The following is a 22319-nucleotide window of genomic DNA, read 5'->3' on the forward strand; positions in this document are numbered from 1 at the left end:
CTTACAGCACTTTTACCTTGACTTTCTTTATCCTAGCTTAATATTTTTTTCAGGTTAAACTCCATACACCACTGTAAACATCCTCTCCTTCCAAAAGTCTTCCTCTTCTTTGCATTTGGTTGTACTTCTTTCTTCCCAGTGATAGCTGTTCAGTGCTAAGAGAGCTCAGTACAGCAGTGTGTCTCTCTATTACCTACCTCTACCCTAAACAATCTCTGTGTGTTATTTTGTCACCACCTGGCTTCTGTAATCACACCAGGCATTTACAGACTCAATTCTCAGACCTCTCATCTTACTGAGTAATATCTCATGGTGCGATGAATCTCTGTACTTTTGAAATCCGAGAATGTTAAAATTGATTTTTTTCCTCTTAACTCTTCCCTTCCCTTCCCTCTTTTTTTTTTTTTTTTAAATGAAGTAAAATAATTGGTTCCCAATTATATATTTCTGATAAGGCTAATCAGCTGTCCCGTGTGCTCTTTGGAGCTCACAGGCACTTCTTCCCCATTTTTCTCCGTTAAAAGTTTGCAATGCAGTGACAGTCCCCCTTAATTGCCCAGGTACTTTTTCCATAGCTAGCTGATTTTATTCCTCTGGCATCTGTTTTTAAAAATGAATTTGGGAAATGAACATCCCCCTTTTTGTAAAGTGCTTTATTTTGGTATGTTTAGTTAATTGCTTGATTTCTAGGTAGTGTTCAAAGTTAATGATTGTTTATTTTCTGTCCTTGGAAAATATATAGAAACTGTGACAGACTCTCTACCTCTCCCCAGTGAATACTGAGGTATGGGTAGTAATTCACTTTTCCAGCAATAGCCCCTGTTAGTCAAGGTAGCTTGCCCTTGCTCAGGAAGATGATGGCTGTCTCTCTGACTGACCTTTCACTTCCTATATACCAAATTTATAAAATCTTTTATTGTGTTCACATCTTTTCCCATCTTCTTTTCCTTTCTCAGTTTTTTTTTTTTTTTTTTTTTTTTAGATCATTTTCTTGCATTCTTCTTTCACAATAAGCTCTTGTACCAATTCCAGCAGAGCTGACCCTGCTGATTTATAGGTCTCATATTCTTCTCTCTTTATTGCTCTTTGTATTTCCTTGGTCATCAACAGTGGTCATTTCTGCTCCAAATAGATTTATTTCTCAATGGTATACATATTTCTTGAACTCTGTGGTATATATCTGTGAGTATTTCCCTTCTTTGCTGTTTTTTGCTATATGTTTAAGCATACATATGCCACTCTCAGTGTTCTCTGTGAGTTCAGTGTTTTCCCACTTCCAGTTTTGAGAAGTTTCATGTTCCTGATTCCAGAACTCATTAAATTCTGGCTTGCATTTTCGTGTCCTTCTCTGTTAGCCCTTCTGCATGATGCACTGCACATTTGGGCAGATGCCAAATGCCACAAAGAAAGCCCACAGCTTTAGTTATATATTCATAATCTTTGCTATACTTCCCATGTAGCATACAAGTACTTCCCAGACATGAATGAGCTTGTTTTTGTACTACTCTGTGAGCAAAAACACATTATTTGCATTTTATGGAGAGGGAAGGCACAGATAATAAGATCTGCTTTTATAAAGTTGTTGAAGTGCCTCGCTGTAATTCAGCTAAAATAAAACAACAAAACATGTTATGTTTTCTGTTTCTTTAAGTTATTCCTTTCTTATTTTTTATAAGTCTGGCTGCTTTTCTCAAAGATGCTTCCCCTTTTCTAATTCTTTCCAGTCCCTTTGCCCCAAACACAGATCCTACCTCCACCAGCACAATTTACTCACTCCACATGTCCACATAATCCCCCTTCATCCTTCCATTTACTGTCACACAAAAACTTAATTTATACATAATTAACATATCTGAAGTCTGGGCCAGCCTGTAGCCAGCATCGTTCCCTATGAGGTTTCCCCTGAACTCTAACCACAGATGTTTTCCAACTTTCTTGTTTTCCCTTATCACCCAAAGAATTGAGTACATGGAGGATATGGAGATAACCTATTTGCTTTGTAGTGGTTTACAGTTTTTTAATTCCTTAATGGCTGGAATTTGCTTCCTACACAGAAGCTAAAAGCAAGGAGAAGAAATTCCTAAATGCACAGTGCCCAGTGGATGTTGAAGACAACCAATGTTGCAAGACCTGAAGTCTCCAAACCCCTACTCCATTGCCAGCTAATCCTGGAAGATCTCAAGGAGATCCTAGCGCTCTCACTGCTGAAAGTCTACAAAGCCATTTCTGCCCACAGGCAGACACAAAACATCTGAGATGTTCTTTTGTTACACCAGGACCCCTTATGACAGAGTCTTTTCCTTCTCACCCGGTTCTTGGGCATGGGCATTCTCCACCAGAGCAGCCCAGAGGAGAAAGCCACCAAGGCCATAGATGTGAGTGCCACCCACAGCCATCCAAAACACCTGCACTGGGTACAGCCTAACCCTAATGGCTCTCTCCTCCAGAGCTCCACGAGGGGGTTAAGTGACAATATATGGGGGAAAGTACAATATGGACACTCCAAACTGTCTTTGCTGTAAAATATGTTTCACACCATAAGGTGTTGTTTCATTTGACCAGGAACTTGAGAATCAGGGCTTACACTTCCCTTTTAGATAGTGGAGTCCATACACTGAGTGGAGTCCAGAAAGTAATTTACTCCATCCTAATGAAGGGGCATCCAATTATGCGTCCACCTTCCAGCCAGCAGGCCTCTCCTCAGCCCAAGCGATCTTTCCTGCTGTCTCCCAGTGCTTACTGGCACTGGTGATGTCTGAGCATCACCTACAGATGCTCCTGGGGCTCAGGGTAAGGGATGCCGTGGGATTCTGTGGGACACAGGACAGCAACAGGACAGCAACGCTGTCAGAAGACAGACAGATGCAAGTAATGAGACTAATGAGGAGAGTAGCAGAAAGGCAGCCTTGGAGAAATGCCACCGCCCTGCCTTCAGCTACATCCCCAGATGACTGCAAGTGATCCTGTTTTATGAGGCGGTCAGCAATTGCATGGTGTTGGACAGTTTACGGCACTGGAGGGTTTGCTGTTACACTACGATGCTAATGTTTTGAACAGTCAGGGATTCGCCACGATAAAAAAAGCTGAGCACTCTAGTCCTGCTTAACAAGCCTGCTAATGCACTATTGAAAGGCACATTTGAACTGCCCTGAAGCTTTTTGAAACACCATGTCTGCATCTGTTTTGGTTTTTTGGGGGGAGGGAGGGGGAGTACAAGCGCATGCTCTGTTGGGAAGACAGCTGGACCAAGGTGCAAAGGACAGGATGCAGACTGGTTTTTGTCTTCTCCAGTGCTTAAGCCCTCTGTGACTCCTTGGTGAATGGAGATACATTATTAAACGTTACAGAGAATCGTTCTTAAATGGGTTGAAGGAATTTTTGTTTACATAGTGAAACTTCATAAAGCTAAAATACCCATCAATAATGTTTAAGCAAGAGCATCTGTCACACACCTTAATATGTGGGCTTCCAAGAGAGGAAGGAGAGAAAATGGGAAATGCACAATCACAGAGAGAAAAGAACAGTAGAGAAATAATGGAAAATCAAATACAGAAACTTTTCTTTCTTAAATGACATTTCTCATCAGCCAGCTTATATCAAAGGGGAAAAAAAAGATCTCCTGTGACTTTTATCTATTAGATTTTGCTCTGAATGCCTGCCACGCTTTGGAGCTGTGGCTGCAAGAAGGCCCAGCTCTGCCACCCTTAGCTAATAGATTTGATTTTTCTCTCTGAAATTATACTCACAGATACTGACCTGCAAGTCAGCCTGACACTCAGATTTGCTCCAGGAAGAAAGGCCCCCAAGCAGGGCGGCACGTGAGCGGCTGGTGCAGCCTGACCATCTGCAGCGGAACTGTGCTGCTGTGTCTCCACTTGCGTAAGTTAAGTTGTTGATGGTGAGATAAGTCATTGCAATCCACAAAGTGCTGGTGTTTAGTACACAGTATTCATATTTTATGAATGTTAACAAGCAAGAAGCCCTGTGCAACTGAGCAGTTACGAGCTCAAAAGGCTTTGTGAGATATTTTCTCTAAGGGCTCATTAATGTGGTCTTTTAATGGAGCACTTGCATATCTGAATCTTTAACTGTAGCTATAAATAGGGTTTATAAGCACTTGACAGTGTGTGGCAAAGCTGTGTTAGCAGTATTTGTCCTGCTTTTTTGCAAGTTTCATTTGCAAAGGATAAATAAGAGCTGGAATTTGAATGTTTTCTAAAATGCAAACATGTATACATCCTAATGCTGCTGCACTCTGGATAACATTTTTACTGGCTTTAATGCATTTGTCATGTTCCTTCAAATTAGCTGTGCATCACAACGCCACAACAAAATAGCAAGCATTTCCATGCTATTGAAGGGAAAATAAGGACACAAAGAAGTCAAGCTACAATCCAAATGTCCCATGGCAAGTCAATAAAAGAGCAGAATCAGGAACCAATGAGCTGTAATTACCTGCCCTAATCATCAAACCGTAGAGCCGGTCTGCCTTTATTTTCCCTGGTGCAGCATGTAAACCTTGCTCACTTTGCACTGGCTGATGTAGCCTATAGCTGGATTTTCCCTTCCATGGCAGGTTCCCCTTGCCCTATGAGATGTTCATGCTGTGATGACCAGGGGCTTTTTCCCCTCTTGATGATCTCCAATCACACATTAAGATCATCAGCCAACATGTTGCAGCCTTAAACTTTTGCCGACCCTGGCGAGGAACCAATAGAATGACAGCTCAGTGTACTACATAGGAGTGCTGCTTTAAGATGATACAGTAAAAGCTGCAGGAGGATCACAGCCTTTAATAAATCATGGTGTTCTATTATCCATAACATTGCCATCTTTATGCACTGCAGGAGTGTGACAGCTGCCTGCCTTTGTGGGGAACCCACAGACACTACGGCATTGCTCTGGAACTTTTTGAAGAAAATCTGTCACAAGTCAACTGTGACAGATCTGAAGGACTAGTTCTCAAAATGCTGGTGACTTTCAGCTTCTACCATGGCCTAAGAATCTGCAAGGTGAAGTCTTGATGGCCTTATAGGAGGAACCCAAAGAGACAGAGCGACCTTCCTCTGACTTTCCTCCATGCTCTTCCTACACAGTAGATGCATTGGCATACTTCTCCAGTAACGCAATGGGAGCTGCAGCCCAAACGTGTATGAAAAGGGAAACGTGGCTCTCGTAACCTCACTGGGAGAAGCCTTCCTGTCTATCTTCAGCACTCAGTTGTGTTGCACATCTACTCAGCCAGAATTACATGTATTTGCTGAGATGTGCGTTGTGAACACATCGACTAAGTCCCTTTAAGATGATCACAAGAGATGTGTTGTCCTCTCTGGCTGACATCCATTACAGGTCATTATTTGGATTTTACGCTAGTAATTCCGAGTGCTTCCATTTTTGGTTCATCTCTGATGTGACTGCAATTGAGTTTTCCGCATGCATTCATCCTGAATTTATTTTAATTCTGCTCAGTGTTTGGAAGGTAAGTGAGGATGCTATTAGCTACCAGTCTGCATCTATGAATGATCACTTATTACTTTCTCAATGGTTTGGTTCAGATGTGTGAGAGAATACGTTAGCCTGTAATGAGACTATCATAGGCTGAGTTGTTGGAGGGAGCCTGTTGTCACATGGTTACTTTTATCTGGAGGGAAAAAGAAAAAATCAACCAGAATAATTCATAGCTTTAAAATGCTGATTTTTTCTGAGCATGTATCAGATGTTTTAACACCATTAAACTATTGTAAACCAAAACATGATTAAATATTTAAGCAGTATTCCCTTTCTCATGCAGAGATAAGTGTCTATTTGTCTGGAATCATGATTTTATGCACTCAGTGTTTTTCAGCACTGTGCCATCCGATGGCAGGAGCACAGTCTTGGTATCTCACAGAGGAGCAGGGGTGGCTCTGCAGAGATCCACAGAGCAGAAGATTTCACTGTCATATCCTCCTGCAGCATTGCAGTAGGATTTTTCCTCCTTTCAATCACTTGTGCTCACCTACCACAGGCATAAGAATTTTCCTTCACTTCTCCATTAATCTGCATTATCCTCCTTATTCCTCATTACCTACCTCTCTTGATTTGCCCTTCTCCCCTTAGCTGCCCACCTTCCTCCATACACCACTGGCCTCTTTCTTCTCCCAGAACTTCTCCTTTTCTCACTAGATTTTTCACATTTTTTTTCAACAGAGCAAAACCTACCTGTCCTTCAGCCCTTTAAAGCTGAGCACTTTCCCCTGCCCTCACATGCCGCCCCTGCAGTTCTTTCCTGCAGACTCCATTTTCCCTGTCTGCACCAGGCCCAGTCCCTGCTCAGGGGTCCTTTAGACAACCATTGGTGTGAGCAGATCACCATGGAGAGAAGAGGAGGAGACCTCCTGCAACCAGATGGCTACATCTGAGTGCCAATTGCCAGGAAAGCACTTCATTCCTGTGGCCTTGCAGTGGTTCTGAGAGGCAGACCACTTGCTGAGATGTAATTTACTGGGAGATTCTAGCCCAGCTGCATGTCAGCTTGCCTCCATCTCCTTGGAACAGCTCCTGGGACCAGACCAGACACCAGGAGTGGTCTCTCAGCCATGCCCAGACATTGTTTCATTTCCCAACACAGAGGCAGCCATTGCTCCATTTGCAGCCCACAGGCTGGGGCTGAGCATGGAACAAGTCAGCGTGAAGGAGCACAGGGTCACCAAGCAGGAACCAGCCCTGCTCCCAGCTCAGCAGCAAAGCCTTTGAGAGCCCAGTTTTGGCTTTTCCAGTCCAGGTTTTGATTCACTGGTCTTCAAGAGACACCACTCTTCCAGTCATGGCTGTGAAACTGAAGAGGTATGAGGGAAGTGATGATACCTACAGGAGACAGTCATGCAGTGGCTGGGTGAGACATGGAGGCAGCTGGGGGTTTAGTTTCATTACCAAATCCCATGTTCTCCTGTGCCCTGAGCAGGTGTTAATTCCCTGCAGGGCACAGGGCTGTGCTTGGCATCACCCACTGCAGGCAGGGGGCTTGGCAGGCAGGGAGGAGAGGGAAAGGGTGGGAAAGCAAAGTTTTTCAGAGAAAACTTGATTATTCGTGTCATTGTGCAACAGTGAAACTTTTGTGCAAATTCCTAAACAAATAGATCATATCCCTGATTTTTAACCTTGGCCAGTCTTTGCTAGTTTTGTGCTTCTTCTGTTAGCAAATCATAGAGCAATGTAAGATACGGAGCTCTCCAGCCTCCTGACATTTTCTGTAGTCATTTAGATGCAAAAATGCAGGTGAAGATCCAGTGTGGGAGGTATCCTGGGAGATACCCATTAGAGTAAAATGGATTAAAAGAGAAGATCTCTCAGCAATAAGATGAAAATACAGCTAAAATGCAAACACATCTAAAGCGCTGCTAAGGTTAGAAAACAAATTACTTGGGAAAAAAAGATGCAGCCACCTGTGTAGCAGCAATGTTGGTGTAAGGCAAGGCCAGGGGCCAGTTCCTACTCTTCTTTTTTTTTACAGGCAGTGATTGTGACTTCATCGAGCCCAGCAGTCGCTACCAGCTATGCCTGAGCCTGAGCTGAACCGAAACCCACACGGTCACGCAGCGTCGCTTCCTCATTTTGCTTTTGTGGGGAGCAGGCGCCGAGGGGGAGGCCTGGCACCAGGCAGCGTCAGCAGCTGTCAGGCAAGTGGCCGGGCCTCATCCTCTGCACTCACACTTATTTTCTGCTGTTTGTTCAGCCTGCTTCAGCTGTCTGACCCCACACTGCCTGCAGCACTTCACTGTGCCCAGCGAGGAGCAGGGGCCCAAGGAAACAGAGTGGAGCTGTGTCAGGAGACGGTCAGGCTGGGTGTTAGGTTCTTCACCAGAGGGTGGTGAGCATGGAACAGGCTGCCCAGCGCAGTGGGCAAAGCCCCAAGCATTTGGGCAGTGCTCTCAGACATAGGGTTTGGATTCTGGATGGTGCTGTGTGGAGCTAAGAGTTGGATTCAGTGATCTTAGTGAGTCCCTTCCAGCTCAAATTATTTGATAAAGGAGCAAGTGAGCTTTTGAGGAGTGTGGAAATGAATGGTCACAGCTCTGGCCCAGTCCCTTCACAGCCAAATTGTGCCCAGAGCTCATGCAACCACGCTGAGCATCTTACCCCAGACTCACCCCCCAAGCTGTGCTTCCAGACCTGCCTGCACCTGAGTTGCAAAGACACATCAGCACCTGTGAAGGTGTGCATCCACAGGACACAGCAGGGTCAGCACAGGGCCTGGCTGAAGGGAGGGAAACAATCATCATGGGATATCTTGGGTAAAACAAAGGAAACTGTACCACACAATTCAAGCAAAACATGTGAATTTTCATGAGAAATTTGAAACCACAAACTGGAAATTAAAAGCTACAATTACTACAACTGCTTGCTATTGATCACATTATAGGAAAAAGATGTGAACGAGGGCTGTGGGGAACAAAACACACACTCAACACACCATGCATCTCCATTCCGCAGGCACAATTATAACAACTATGGGAGATGTGCTAAGGCAGTATAGCACCATGCTCTGCTAATAAAATGCTGGAAAAACTTGTGGGTGCAAAAGGAGACTGGTGAGCAGAGGAAATGCACGTGTGTCAGGGAGCTAAGAAATGCTTGAGGATTATAAGCTTTGGGAAAAAAAACAAACACAACAGAATACTGAGAATAGAGGAATACTCTTTTTCTTTCTTTGAGGAGAAAAACCATTCGAGTATGCAAGAAGAAACACTGCAGGGTTTGCTGCTGCCCTCCAGCACATGGCACCAAATTGTCTTGTAATTAAAGCTGTTATAGCTCAGATCACAAAATCCAATGCTGTACTATGCCTGTAGCAAAATTATTGATAGAAGGGGGCCCTATCAAGTTTATTTCATCCCTGTTACTATTGTCACTGACTATAAGTAGCAGGACCCACCACTTTAGGGAGGCCAGAGCACTGCTAGACCTAGACTGATGTATCTCTTTTGCTTTTAGACATACATGGCATTAAAAAAAAAAAAAAAAAAAAAAAAAAGGCTTTCAGAATTTAGTAGTTTAAATTTCTTTTCTGTAATGGAGATTTATTTTTTTCCTTCTACTGATAAAGGAGAAACCTTATTAATGAGGCCTCAGTGGTAGTTGCACTGTTGCCACTGCCCTGGAAGAGATGTACACATTTTTTCCCAAGAAGGGTTTAACTGCTTTGTAGATCCATAAAGATATTTCACAGAGAAAGCTTTATTCAATTGGAGCTCTTAAACCTCCTTTGTGAAATGTTGTGGTATTTTGTGAGATATGTGGCCTTTGCTACACACGTGATGCTGGTAGGTTTCTAGGCATGCAAGTTCAAGGGCTTTATTTTTCAGATATTTTTCAATCAATTAAGCTCGATGGTAACGTTGAATGCTCTGTAGAAAGCAAGGAACACAAAAATAATGGCTGTCTGTCTCTCACAGAACTAGCGTGGTTTGCTTCTGTTGTCTTTGCCTCACTACTGGCAGCATAGCTCAGGCACAAGTTTCAGTGGTCTGCAGGTTTGTGGCCCTGGAATGCTTCTGGTGGGTTTTTGGCTTCATTAGAAGCATTCCTGTGATGTGGGGGAGATTCCTATCCGGACGGTCATCACCCTCGCAGCACCACTTGCTTCCCTACTTTCGCATACAGACAACTGCTGAGCTACAGAAAACAGCTCTGTGTCTGCAGGGTTCTTCATGGAGGCTTTTGCCTTAATGTTGCATTTCTGCATGCTTGTACAGCCAGCCCCTATGGGGGAGTGAACAAAAGGCCTTTTAGAGGCAATCTTTCAGAATGCTCCTATTGTGCCCTTAATTGCATCAAAGTACACGTGGGCTGTGTGCGGACATAGTTTTAGCTGTAGGTTGATTTTAAGCAAGCCACACATTTTATACCAAAGCAATGCATAAAAGCAGGCACAAGAAAGAAGCTTTAATTTAGTCACATTGCTCCAGTAAGTAATAATGCATAGCAAGCAATAATTGGATGCAAGAAGTTTAGAGCAGATGTTCCCTTTACTTTGATTCTTGAGGCAGTGCAGTGGCAATTTCTTCCTTTGTAACAGACATAAATGATTCAGTGTTAATAAAAAAAGTTTCAGGCATAGAGTTCTTCAAGCACACAGCCGAGGAACAAAACACATGCTGCTAAATGCAGCACTGAGTAAGGAAGCTTTCCCCTCCCCACACCGAGAATGTTTAGAAAGAGATCTGAGTTTTATCCTCAGATGTAGGGTAATTGATCTAAAACACCTTCTGATTGTTATTCATTATTTTTCTCTCACTCAGGAGGAATTTAGTTCTTTCCCAGAGAGGAGAGGGAATGCAGCATGCTGTCAGTCCCAGTGGTGTTCGCTGTCCTGGACTGGCCCCTTGTGAGAGCCCCATGTGAGAGGTGCTGTTTCCCAGCTATAATGGTGACTGCAGGCTGCTAACCAAAACAGTAGGCCACAGCAGGCAGGGATAGGAGAAGACAACAGTGGAAAGTGGGCTTCCCCACCAGCAACTCCAGCAGCTCCCACCACACTTTGATAATCCTGTGGAAGTGAGGCAAGAGGTCCCAGGCTGCCCCACATCACTGGGACACATACATGGCAGAACAGAGCTGGGAAGATTCTAGCACAGAAACCCAGCACCATCTCAGCTGCACAAAGTTCCCAGGGGACGGCTGGGAGGGACAAACAGCAGTCCAGGGAATGTGGGTTTGGAGTGCGCAGCCGCAGGGCCCCAAAACATTAGAGAAATGCAGTTTCACATCTGATGAATCAGACAGAAATTTTCTGCCATTTGCTTTCTCTCCCGTCTTCCACCTTCAGCAGCATAGGTACTCTTCTCCCAGTACGCTGCAGCATTATGCAGGGGGAGAATGGATGAAGATTTTTTTCCAGAAATGTTTTGCCAGAGCTACCACCAAGGGAGAGCTCTGGGATGAAGCAGATGCAAATTCCCCAAAACTTGTGCTTTCCCAAAACATAAACTGCTCAGCAAAAGCCTTTGCCGGAATAGCCATTCCCTGATGGCCCTGCTATCAGCTGCCCCTTTGATCACTTCACTTCTCTGTTGAGCTGGAGCAGCACCACAGGGATGCAGGAGATGCAAGAAGCACAAACATCCACAAATGAAGTAATGGAACTAATGTACAAGATGGAACTGGCGAGATGAAAGGACATAATTCACCACTAAGTCTGGAGTTAGGCAAGCCGAGTTGCTTTTAGGTGATTGCTCCTTAGGGAAGGGCTTAGGAATTACACCCAGAAAACAGAAATTGAAAGCTGATAGAGTTGTGTGGACCACACTTCTAAAGGGAGCGCATTCTTGATTACTAAAACAGCATGCAACATGAAGTGACTGCTCTGTGGCGGCCATTGGCTTTGTCCAGCACACACCCCATGGGCCTCAGCACACCATTTTGGGCACTTTGGGATAGGATATGATATGCAGATCTCTTAGAGCTTTCTCACGAATTCTGAGGAATTTGTCTGTGTCTTTGATCACTACACCTATATCTGGGAACAGTTTGATCTTATGTAAGGCCAGAGTGGTCCAACAGAAGGCAAAAAGCTACAACATTTATGTATGCTGGTAGCTGAAACACAGCTGCACGTGTATTTTGTGCAGCCACCACAAGCACTGGTTTGCTTATCTCCACCCACATGGAATATGCTGGTTTAGTTCACCTCTACCAAGCTGTACAGCAGACAGCCAAGGAGGCAGAAAAGGTAGAGAAATTAGACTCAAAACCAATACATTCCCACTGTGCAACAGAACAGGCTGAGGCTGCAGGTTGGCTTGCAGCACATTCAATGTTTTTATGCAGAACAAAACCAAATCTAACGCAAGTTGTTCCATAGTTTTTGGTCTGTGGTGTAGGGGGAGGGTGGTCTGGCAGCAAGAACACCCAAGCAATCCCCTCACCTTCCCTCCATCCTCCCTGCAGATCCAGGCCTGTGTGGGTCAGAGCTGTGTGACCGAGGCCTGGAGAGGGTCACAGCAGGAGCCCCAGGCTGTGTTTGCTAGGCAAGAGCAATTACAGCTAGTGTGTGCCTGGCACACACGCTCCCATCCCCTCCCCTCGTGTGCAGGAAGAATCGCAGGGCCAGGGCTGGGAACGTCTCGTCCTGCCAGCGCATGAACCATCCTCCCCCGGTCTCCAAGAGGCACAAAGTGACCTCAAGCAGACGGGCTTTGTATCGAGTTCCTGCAGACATCACTGCCTTTATTTACAGCAGAAAATACAGGATGTTACAGATGAGTGGAAAAATGCTGGCTGTCCTGCTGCCTGCAGAGCCCCTCAGACTGGAGAACAGTTTTTTTGGAAGTCGGAGGGTCTCCAGACAGGATTAGGAAAGCACACAGTGTGTGCTTTAGCTTTTTCCTTCTCTTTTTGGCCCCACTTGGCTGCAGCTACGCTTCCCTGCATCCCCCATGGCACCTCCATGCCTTCCCCCACACAGGGCTTCCCACAGCCCCTTGTGCTTCACCCTGGGGGATGTTGCCAGCTTCCTTTTGTCAGTGCCATCCGTTTGAGAGGCTGTAAGGCCACCAGCCAGCAGCCTGGCTCCAGTGCCCTGCTGCCAGCACTGGCAGTGGATGGGCCAGGCCCCAGCAACCCAGGGCAGCCCTGCAATGCTGGGAGGGGGCTGGATCCCCCCACCCATGCTCAGCTTCAAGCTACGCTCACCAAACAGCTTGCTGTTTTACAGTGCCCACCAGCACTCATAAGATGCCAGGCTTTCCCAGTAACTGCCAGATAATCCAGACCTACCTCAAACACTGATTTCAGAAAACCAGCACGTGATTTTTTTTTTTAACACTCCACTGTCCACAGGGTCCTTTCTTGATATTACTTACATTGATGTGTCAGGAAAGCTAAAAAAGAGCAGGAGATCTCATGCTCTCATACTAGGGCATGAGCTACTTCTGTTTTGCACAGCCAAATTGGCTTTAATGGAGCTACACTTAATTTATATCCCCTGAAAAACCTGGCCCAAAGTGCCTTTTAATTGATCTCAATTAGAAACTGTTGATTGGCTGCCCATAGCGTTGGTGACCACAATGACAAGAGCTGGAGGAAAGAGAGACAGATACTATTTTGAAACTACAATTCCATTTTTTGAGCTTGGTAAAATAGCAAGGCAGCGTATCAAATGACATAATATTACTCATATGCTTAAGCACCTGGGTCCTTGATCTTGTGCTTTATAAAGTGCTCTGAGCTGTGCTGTAATTGCCTATAAATACGCTGCTGATCATGCTTAAAGGGACACTGGCAAGGTTAGCAGCCTTACAGTTCGACTTAGTAAAACGATATCCAAAAATAGTTTCATTTTCAGTCTTCCTAAATTACTGGCCTGTGTTGTTTTCATGTTTCTTTTCATCAGTCCAGCTCCTTAGATTAATAAGTTGCCATCTTGAGCAGTTAAGTAAAAGCTCTTGGCTGTGAAACCTTTCCCCTGTTGTGAATGGGGATGACCTCTGTTGCTCTTACAGTTTGCAGTAAGGTCACCTCGTGTTGAAGCAAACTCTTGTGAAAGACATCTTCAAACAGAGATCAGAGGTACAGGGAATAGGTCTGGGCAAGGCTGGAGCTGCACAAGGTGCCCATTTTCTAGCCTCTGTCAGTCACTAGTCTTGTCCTAGCTGTGCAGAAGGAGAGAGAATACAAAAACTTGTCAATGAGTCAAAGAACAGAGCTGTGCAGTTAGAAGGATGAAGCTGTAACTTCATCATCTCCTCAGCAGTGCAGCTGGGACATAGGGAGGCACAGTGGGGAGGTCCCAGGATTCAGTACCCTGCACCCAGATGTCACCTCTGCTGGTGGCTCTGTGATAGGAGCCCAGTGGGGCAGGAGCTGCATTGGCTGCTGAGTGGTGTTTTGAGCTTAGGCACTAGTGTGGGGTTGGATTTCTTGTCAGGACAGAGTATAAATAGATAACAAATGAAAGATGACTTGGTATTTCCATTTTATGAAGGGCCTGATTTGTTTCAGAGTAAAATAACTCCTCTTCCTCTGTGCAGCAGGCCTCCAGTACACCCTGTACTCATGATGGAAACCTGTGATTTCCTGGTAGCCAAACTCATAGATGCAATCATGTGAGACAGAACGGCTCACTGGCACGGGACACAGTGCCCAGGGCAGGGGTCCACTGAGAGGAGATGGAGGGAGAAACTGTAAGCAAAGGCCATATTCCTAGAGCCTCCATAGCAGACCATTTTTGGAGAGATGTGCTCAGCCCCCTATTGCATCCTGCATGAATCTGCCCTGAAATTTCAAAGAGAAGGCTGTTGAGTTACCCAGGGCAGGCCTGCAGCCAGGCTTTGCATTCCTTTCTGCTGGGGAGGTGGGAGATTTACCAAAGCCTGGATGTGTTTGCTGTGCCTGTCTGTCACAGGTGTTTGTTAGTCACAGGATGGGCATTTCCTGAACCCTAGGGACCTGGGGGAAACACTGGCTACGTGTAAAAGAAAACAGAAATAACTGAAAACCAAGCAGAGAAAGAAGGTCTCCAGAGCCTGAGACACTGCAGGTACACTGCAGCAGTGGGGCCTGAACCATGGCTGAGGAGCTACCGTGGCCAGTGGCACCCTTGGGTGTGGCAGCTCCTCTTCTTCCTGACTTGTTCTTCAGTCACAGGGAAGAAAAGTAAGAGAGAAAAGACAAATGTTTATAGCTAAAAAGCAGGTCTAGTGTCAGCATTCAGTGGGTTGGAAGGTGCACCCCCCGTGCCCTGTGCCCAGCCAAAGGAACGGGGCAGCACAGGGCTGTGCTTCTGGTGCAGGCAGTCCTTGCAGTGAGTGGATAAAAGTTGGAATAAAGTTGTAAAGAGTGCATTTTGAGACCTTGCAATTACACAGAAATGCTTGAAAGTGCAACTGGTTGTATTTTAAGAGTTAGAAACCAGAATAAATACAAAATGAGTTCAAAATCTGGACATTTTGAAATGTTATGCTTTTTAGACAAGGTTCATATCTCCTGATTTGTTTTGAGCTGAATTGATAATTTTAAATGATTTTCATGAACATTCTAAAGCTTGCTTTTTTTTTTTTTTTTTTTTTGGTAGATTTATCCCATAGAAGTGCATCTAAAGAAATAAAGCCATCATAAAGCTATGATCAATTCTGTGTTGTGGCTATACAGGGAGAAAATAAGCGAGAAGGAAAGGTAGAGGATTACTGTGACAATAGTTATATTGCTTATACATGTGTATACTACAGTAATAACAGGAAAGTGATGGCAACCTTGCAGTTAAAATAAATATTCAGCATCCTATAAGATAGGTTTGTATTCTGTATTTACCCAGCTGAACAATGCCAGTAGGATCTGAAATATTCTGTACACTGTATATTCTGATTTATTTAAGTTCTGTTGTTTTGTTTTGTTTTGTTTTTCATTCAAAATTGTGGCCATGCCTGATGTTCACTGAAGGAACCTAAGCTCCATGTCAAGGTGAACACCTGGAAACTTAGACCATGAGTGTGTAAGGGACATTCATTAATTTTCTGACAGTGCTTTATAATGGGCCATATAGATTTTCCAACTATAATGGGTATATACATTCAACTGTTTTATTGTATGTTGGTGCACATTATTTGGCACAGCTGCTACAGAGACACTGCTGAACTGGTGTTTCTCTTCCATGACAAACACCTATTAAGCAGTCAGCATAAACTCTTCTTGTTACAGCGTCTGACATCACCCTCAGGGCAAGCGGACACAGAACAGCGATTGCTGAATTGCATATGAAAATTATAGTTTTATTGTCTACACAACTGAAGGTTTAACTCTGATTCCTGCTCGAGTCAGCTTTGCTATAAAGGAGCAATTCTTTCACGGAACAAACAAGCACAGTACACCATTGTAATCAAAGGAACAGGCACTATTTATGTGTTGGAAAGACTTGTTCACAATAGTACTAACACTCTAATGCCCCAGAAGCCACTATTTTAGCAGCTGTACAGAAAAAAAAGCATGACTAACAAGATGCCACACAGAGTCAGACACAGGTTTCTGGTTATTTTTAAACACAAATGGAATCATCCCATTTGATACCACTCAGTTTAATATGCACGACTGGTAAGTAGGGATCATGTATTTAATGTTTATATAAGCAGTTTCTCCACCGTAGCGCTCAAAGGCTTCCAGTGTCTCTTGAATTAGATCTCCAATATTTTCACGCTTCTGCTGGCTGTAGTCTATCCCATCGCCTGAATTAACTGATCAATAAAAGAAAAAGGGTGGAAAAAAAAGATTATATTAAATTTGCTGTTACACTTTGAAATAATTACATAGACAATTTCATGTCAGTCACCATGCCTCTATTAGAAAATTTGTTCTGTGACACAATATAGCTGAATTTGAAAAGAGGATATTTTTGGTTTCTCTTTAAGGCTCACTTCAGGCTCCCACTCTGTAGGCCTTCAAAAGCTGTTTATGTATGTATTACTTCAGTATCCAAGTGAAAATCCAAATAAACACTAAAGAAAACACATTGTATTATAAGATATGGATGGACTCTGTTACACAGTAAATCTCTTAAACCCAATGCTACATTATTTCATAACATTGCTTATTTGGGACTGAATTCCACTGCCAGATGCATAAATGCTTATCTACCAAATGTGACTTCAGCTATAATTGCTGTGCTTTGAAATCTTAAATAGGCACTGTTTTGGGACTGTTCCTTGTGTACATCATATTCACAGGCTATGCTGTTTCTGGTTGAGGGGGTGTCATTTGGTCTAGAAAAGATGTTTGGAGTACAGGACAGAGCTCATTCAAATTCTACTCCCTGAAATTTGTGTAAAATTAGGTCAATGTCAAGAAGACAAATCACTGCTGCCCATACATGCTGCACCATTTACTGTTTCTTTCTCTAACATGGAGTAGCAAGGGTGCCACACATTTGTAGATACAGAGCATAATTATTCAAAACAATTTGCACTGTAAATAACCATCAGAGCACAAAATACCTGAGTAAGAAATGATGCTGAGAGATTTTAAAGAGGAAAATACATTCTGTTTCATTTTAAAACAGTACTTCGAAAACCTCCTTAAGATAGATATACTCTAAGACATAAAAACTAGTTTGTTAAGAGTAATATACACTGACCATGAGCAGTGTGGTGGCCAGGCTGTCACACTGCTGGGGGCAGTTCACACACAGTCAGCCAGTGGTCTTGCTCCAGGTGGTGGTGGTGGCAACGTGCCCATAACACACACTTATCATTTCACATACCTCCACTTACTTATTACAGGCTGAGCCAGCAAAGGAATTGTTTGTCAAGACAACACAACCAACTTTTCCTGTGGTGCCTGTCTTTCACATTAGAAACATGGTGAACACAAGTGAGAGGGAAGGTTTTGCTTCTAATGCTGCTTCCGCATCACAAGTCCTATGGGGTGCAGACATACAGATGCACCCCACTTTCACATCCCTTCCTTAACCCAAGTTCAAGGATCTGAATGTTAAGTATGTGACTCTTTACCACCATGCACCAGAAGAAAAGCCAAAGAATACTGAGATAAAAATCACCGTTTTGCTGAATTTTTATGTAAAATATCTTATTATATTCCAAGTTAATAATGTATATATCAGTTTTTTAAACAATTACACAAAAACAGATGTGACATACAAGGACTGAGCTTTGGATTAGAAAGGCATCAAATCATTTGTGAGGATTACTCTTAAACACACAGACACATTCTTATAATTTAACAATTTATTTCATGGATGTGAAAAGCCAGAGTTGTTGTATCAACATTCACTTGAATTAATTGACAGTAATTTTAGAAATAATAGATTCTTGGAGTGATAGAAAACAAGAAATGTTAAACAAAATGGGATTAGCTTATACAAAATGCAAAAAACAAACAAAAAAAAACTCCCAAACAAATAAAAAAAAAAACAAAATGCAAAAAAAAAAAAAAAAAAAGAGCAAACAATAACAACAACAAAAAAACAACATTAAAAAGGAGTGCAGTTTAGACTGGATATGGTTTGTTCTTGCAGAAAACACCTGAGATCAATTGTGCCTCCTTCATTTGTGTTGCATGTGCACTGCCAGCACTCCCTAAAACACCTGGAGCTGCTTCTGATTTCACCAGACTGGGCAAAGGTACCCCTAAACCTTGACCTAAGTCTTGGCAAATATGTAAAGGAATTACTGACTTTCCAACCACTTGTCTATTATCTGTAATTTTAAGCCTACACACATGCTCTGTTAATGAGCTTACACAGCTTTCATCATTCTTTCAAAGATGTAGTAAAAAAAATCTACTCTCTGGAAGTAATGGTGATACACTGCATAATGGAGAACTAAGCAAGTTTGGAAGAAGCCAACAAGATGCAGGGATAGTTCTGGTAGCAAAAGCATTTTCCAGAATCCAATATTATAGTCTTTTACATTAGAGCACTCTCTGTATGATAAATGATGCCTTAGGTCCTTGATCAAAAGATGCCTAAGACAATGAGGCAATGGTAAAGGAAGTAATCTGCAAGGGAAGACAAGGTGCGATGTGCAGACCTTCATTATCATTTTTTTCCAACAGACCATCTGTGCTATGTGAAGGTTTGTATCCTCAAGACAGGCATAATTCACATAAAGGTCATGACACAAGTTACGACTAACAATACCAGAAAGGTTATGTCAGCACTGAGGTCACTTGGTTAAGTAGTAAAATAGCTATCCCATGCAGTTATAGGAATTAAAAAATCTTTCAGACAGAAAGATAACAATTAACCTAACAGGACAGCATCCACCAAGTGGATGAGTCAGAATGATCTGCTCAATGCACCTAAGGGTAAATATCTAGTCATAATAATGATGACTAGCTGGAAAAAAAATAGCTACTGAAGTATAGCGGTCTCAGCATGCCCTTCTCTGATTTGACTTTAATTCCAAGTTAGTTTGCATGAGGAGCCAACTTTGTCAGCCACAAAAATGTTGCATATGTAAAGTGTGAACATGGATCTGATTCAAGTTCTTTATGAAGTTGTCCTTTGTGAGGGAGAATAAATCAACACGAAAATGCTAGAAAGAACATTTGTCAGATTGGTCTCAAAGTAAAATGTCTGGCAAATTCATCATGCACCAAGAACTCTTTTCAGAGCAAATGTTATTATTGCATTTAGAAGAAACTCACTGAAGCACTACTAACAGATCTAGAGGATTAAAATCCGGAAAACATCTCATTTTCCCTTTCTGGATCAAAAACCTAGTTCCCAGTCTCCTAAATCATGCACAAAGGGCTTTGTGGTCCTTGAAAGTGAAGTGAAAGGCTTGGCACCTGTCAAGACCTGTGCAGGCTGACGGAACCAGCCAGCTCCGTGCCAGCTGCTGTAGCTGAGGAAACCCTGCTCAGACCCGCAGGGACCAAACTCAGCACTTGGCAGGGAGTGGAAAAGGATTTGAATTGTGCTTTAAAATGTGGTTTGCCTTTGAGTCTAGACATGCTTCTATTCATGATTCAGGATATTGAAGAAAATCTAGTGTTATTTGTATTCAATTTCATTTCATTTTAAATTTTTACTATGGTAATACTACAAATATAAAATTGTATTACATTAAAGAAGCAAGTTTCTCTCAAATCATTAAGAGCTTCACAGGGCAGTTTTTAAATCCTGGTGTGTGCAAGGAAGGTAAACTAACCCTTGAAGCTCAGGCAGATCTGTTCTTGCCTCTGGATATTTGTTAGCATCTGAAAGTGGCCTTGGTATTCTTTCAGATTATTAGACATCACATCAAGGCAGGCAAGATTTCAGATAGGGCTTTTTTTAAAAAAATCTCTGGAATACGTCAAAGCACCTCATTGTAAGTCACAGATTGAATTGAATACCTCAGTTGGGGTAGGAATGTCATAGATTCTATTAGAATTTTCCTAGATGGTAAATATCCAAGGAATGCTTAGCGTTGGAGGACAGAACAATACTTAAAGAAATTTCTGAAGACAACGTGAAGGAAGACCCACATCCACAGCCTAAACAATTTCTGTAATTCAATTGTGCTTTAAAGACCATTCCTAAGTTCTTTACTGATGAACTTAAAAATACATACACACCCACATAGATTTCAAATTGTCTTGGAACAAGAGGATCTTAGCAGGAATTTTTGAACTAACACTAGTTAATGGTAGAGTGATACACATTTTGTTCATTGCTTTTTAACTCCTTCCTTCCTTCCTTCCTTCCTTCCTTCCTTCCTTCCTTCCTTCCTTCCTTCCTTCCTTCCTTCCTTCCTTCCTTCCTTCCTTTTCCTTCCTTCCTTCCTTTTCCTTCCTTCCTTCCTTTTCCTTCCTTCCTTCCTTCCTTCCTTCTTCCTTCCTTTCTTTCTTCCTTTCTTCCTTTCTTTCTTTCTTTCTTTCTTTCTTTCTTTCTTTCTTTCTTTCTTTCTTTCTTTCTTTCTTTCTTTCTTTCTTTCTTTCTTTCTTTCTTTCTTTCTTTCTTCCATGTGACTGCTTTAGTATACAAATCAACAAAGCTACTTGGTAAGACAGGCATCATTCCTCTTTTTTCCTCCTTTTTTGAATCTTGAGAAATAGAGATAGTGGAGAGTAAAGTGACTTGCACCAAACCATGGAGGGGTTGGTCACAAATTATGCATTTTAGTTTTGACTTTAGATAATGAAAGTACTACTTATGGTGAAATCTAACTATGGTAAAAACTACTTTTGAGCAGCTAACATAGTTTATCCTAGTCAAACCAACTGGCCTTCTCATCAATTAAAACTACTACAATAATCCAACAAGCGAACCACTAACTGCATAGATTTTTGCTTCAAAAAAAAAAACAAAAAAACCCGACAATGATGGCATTGTAGTGTGCAGATGTATTAGTATGGAATCGCATTTATGCAGAAAAGCTTATCACAGAGCAGTACACAGCTAAGCTGTACAAACTGGCATTAAAATATTTTGTGTCATATTTCAGGAGTTTATCCCTCCTAGAAGTCGGGAACAAAACCAAAACATAAATGAAAGCTGATTGACATGATATACAGATTGCCATCTATGTGTGTTAGGATTCACTCCTCATAACTTCATAACTGGTTAGGTAGAGATCAGAGCTTAAGAAGTTTCTCTATGTCCCCTTAGGATTAGTTTAATTGTCTTAGAAGATGTTGGCTTCCTGACTGAAGTGGAAAGTGAAAGCCCCCAGTGAGTCAGTGCAGCAGGATGCAGGAGTCCTCTGCACTGCTCCCACTGCTCTGACTCACAATACTGCTTTGAAATTGCCAGCTCCAGGAAGGATAACGCGACTCGGTCACCTTTTTCATTTAACTGTAAGTCTGTGAAAAGTCACAGCGTAAGGCTTTACAACCTCCTGACCACTAAGAAATGGAGAGACATCGCTGGTCCGTTTCACTTGGGTAGAGGAAGACCTGTATGAAGATTATGACTCTGAGTCACTACCAACCCAGACATAACATTCTGTCTTCCACTCAAGGCTCAGAGCAACATGATCACATGAAAACATGATATGTTTTAAATGTTTCGTAGGATGTGTCTAGATTATGTGCATACAGAAGCATACGCTGGCCTCACACAGGCTTGTTCCAAAGCTAGAACACTGGAAAGAAGAGCTCATAGAGTAATTTAGGTTGGAACGAACCTTTGGAGTCATCTGGTCCAAATGCCTTGCTCAAAGCCAGCTCCATTTTCAAAGTTGGATCACATTGCTCAAGATCAAATACCCAAAACTGCTCAGTGCAGAGTAATCCCAGAACCAGAAATGGTGCAGGGATCTTCATGACAGCAGGGCTTTTCACCAGCCATTTCAAATGTGATGAAGGGAAGTGCCCTTTAAATATTAAAACCTGCATACTGGAGGTGGATTTGCTGAAGTTAATTCTTGGGGAGATTGTCTGTTTTGATACAAAACAGAACCAAACTTCTGGCACAGTAAGAAAAGCTAACCTGCATATACAATGTTGACTTCGGAAACTTAATCATGTATGAAAGAAAGGGCATGAACAATAAATAAAATTTTGTTAACACTTAAAACAATTGAGAATATAATTTGTTAAAAAAGTACATCTTTCAAAGCACTTAAAAAATTAAAGCTGGAAGTACCAGTAAATAAGCAGATCTTACCTTTGAATATGCACAAACCTGTTTTTTGACACTATCAACATTTAGAGTTCCTTGTCTCTTGCTTTTCTTGGCTCCTCATTCTATTTTTCATCACTAGTGTTGAATATTTATCACTTTACAATTCTACAGTTCTGCAGAGATTGCAGAAGAATAATTCAATTGAAGAAGAAAGCACATATACTTGGAATTTAGAATGAATACTAATATAGATAAATTTCTGCTCATCATATGTCTAATA

General features: G+C 42.5%; 1 protein-coding gene across 4 annotated transcripts in view; it reads right to left on the bottom strand.

Annotated features, from left to right (window-relative positions):
* Positions 1–16033: 16033 nt before the first annotated feature.
* Positions 16034–22319, bottom strand: part of PACRG (parkin coregulated) — a 190621-nt gene continuing 184335 nt past the window's right edge. For all 4 annotated transcript variants that reach the window (XM_031612709.2, XM_031612717.2, XM_031612726.2 and 1 more), the window contains one exon: positions 16034–16205. In XM_031612709.2, the coding sequence (XP_031468569.1) occupies positions 16045–16205 (161 nt within the window). In that variant the 3' untranslated portion in view covers positions 16034–16044. The remainder of the gene's footprint in view (positions 16206–22319) is intronic.

Source organism: Phasianus colchicus, chromosome 2 (assembly GCF_987193195.1).
Source record: "Phasianus colchicus chromosome 2, bPhaCol1.hap1.1, whole genome shotgun sequence".
NCBI classification, from domain to species: domain Eukaryota; kingdom Metazoa; phylum Chordata; class Aves; order Galliformes; family Phasianidae; genus Phasianus; species Phasianus colchicus.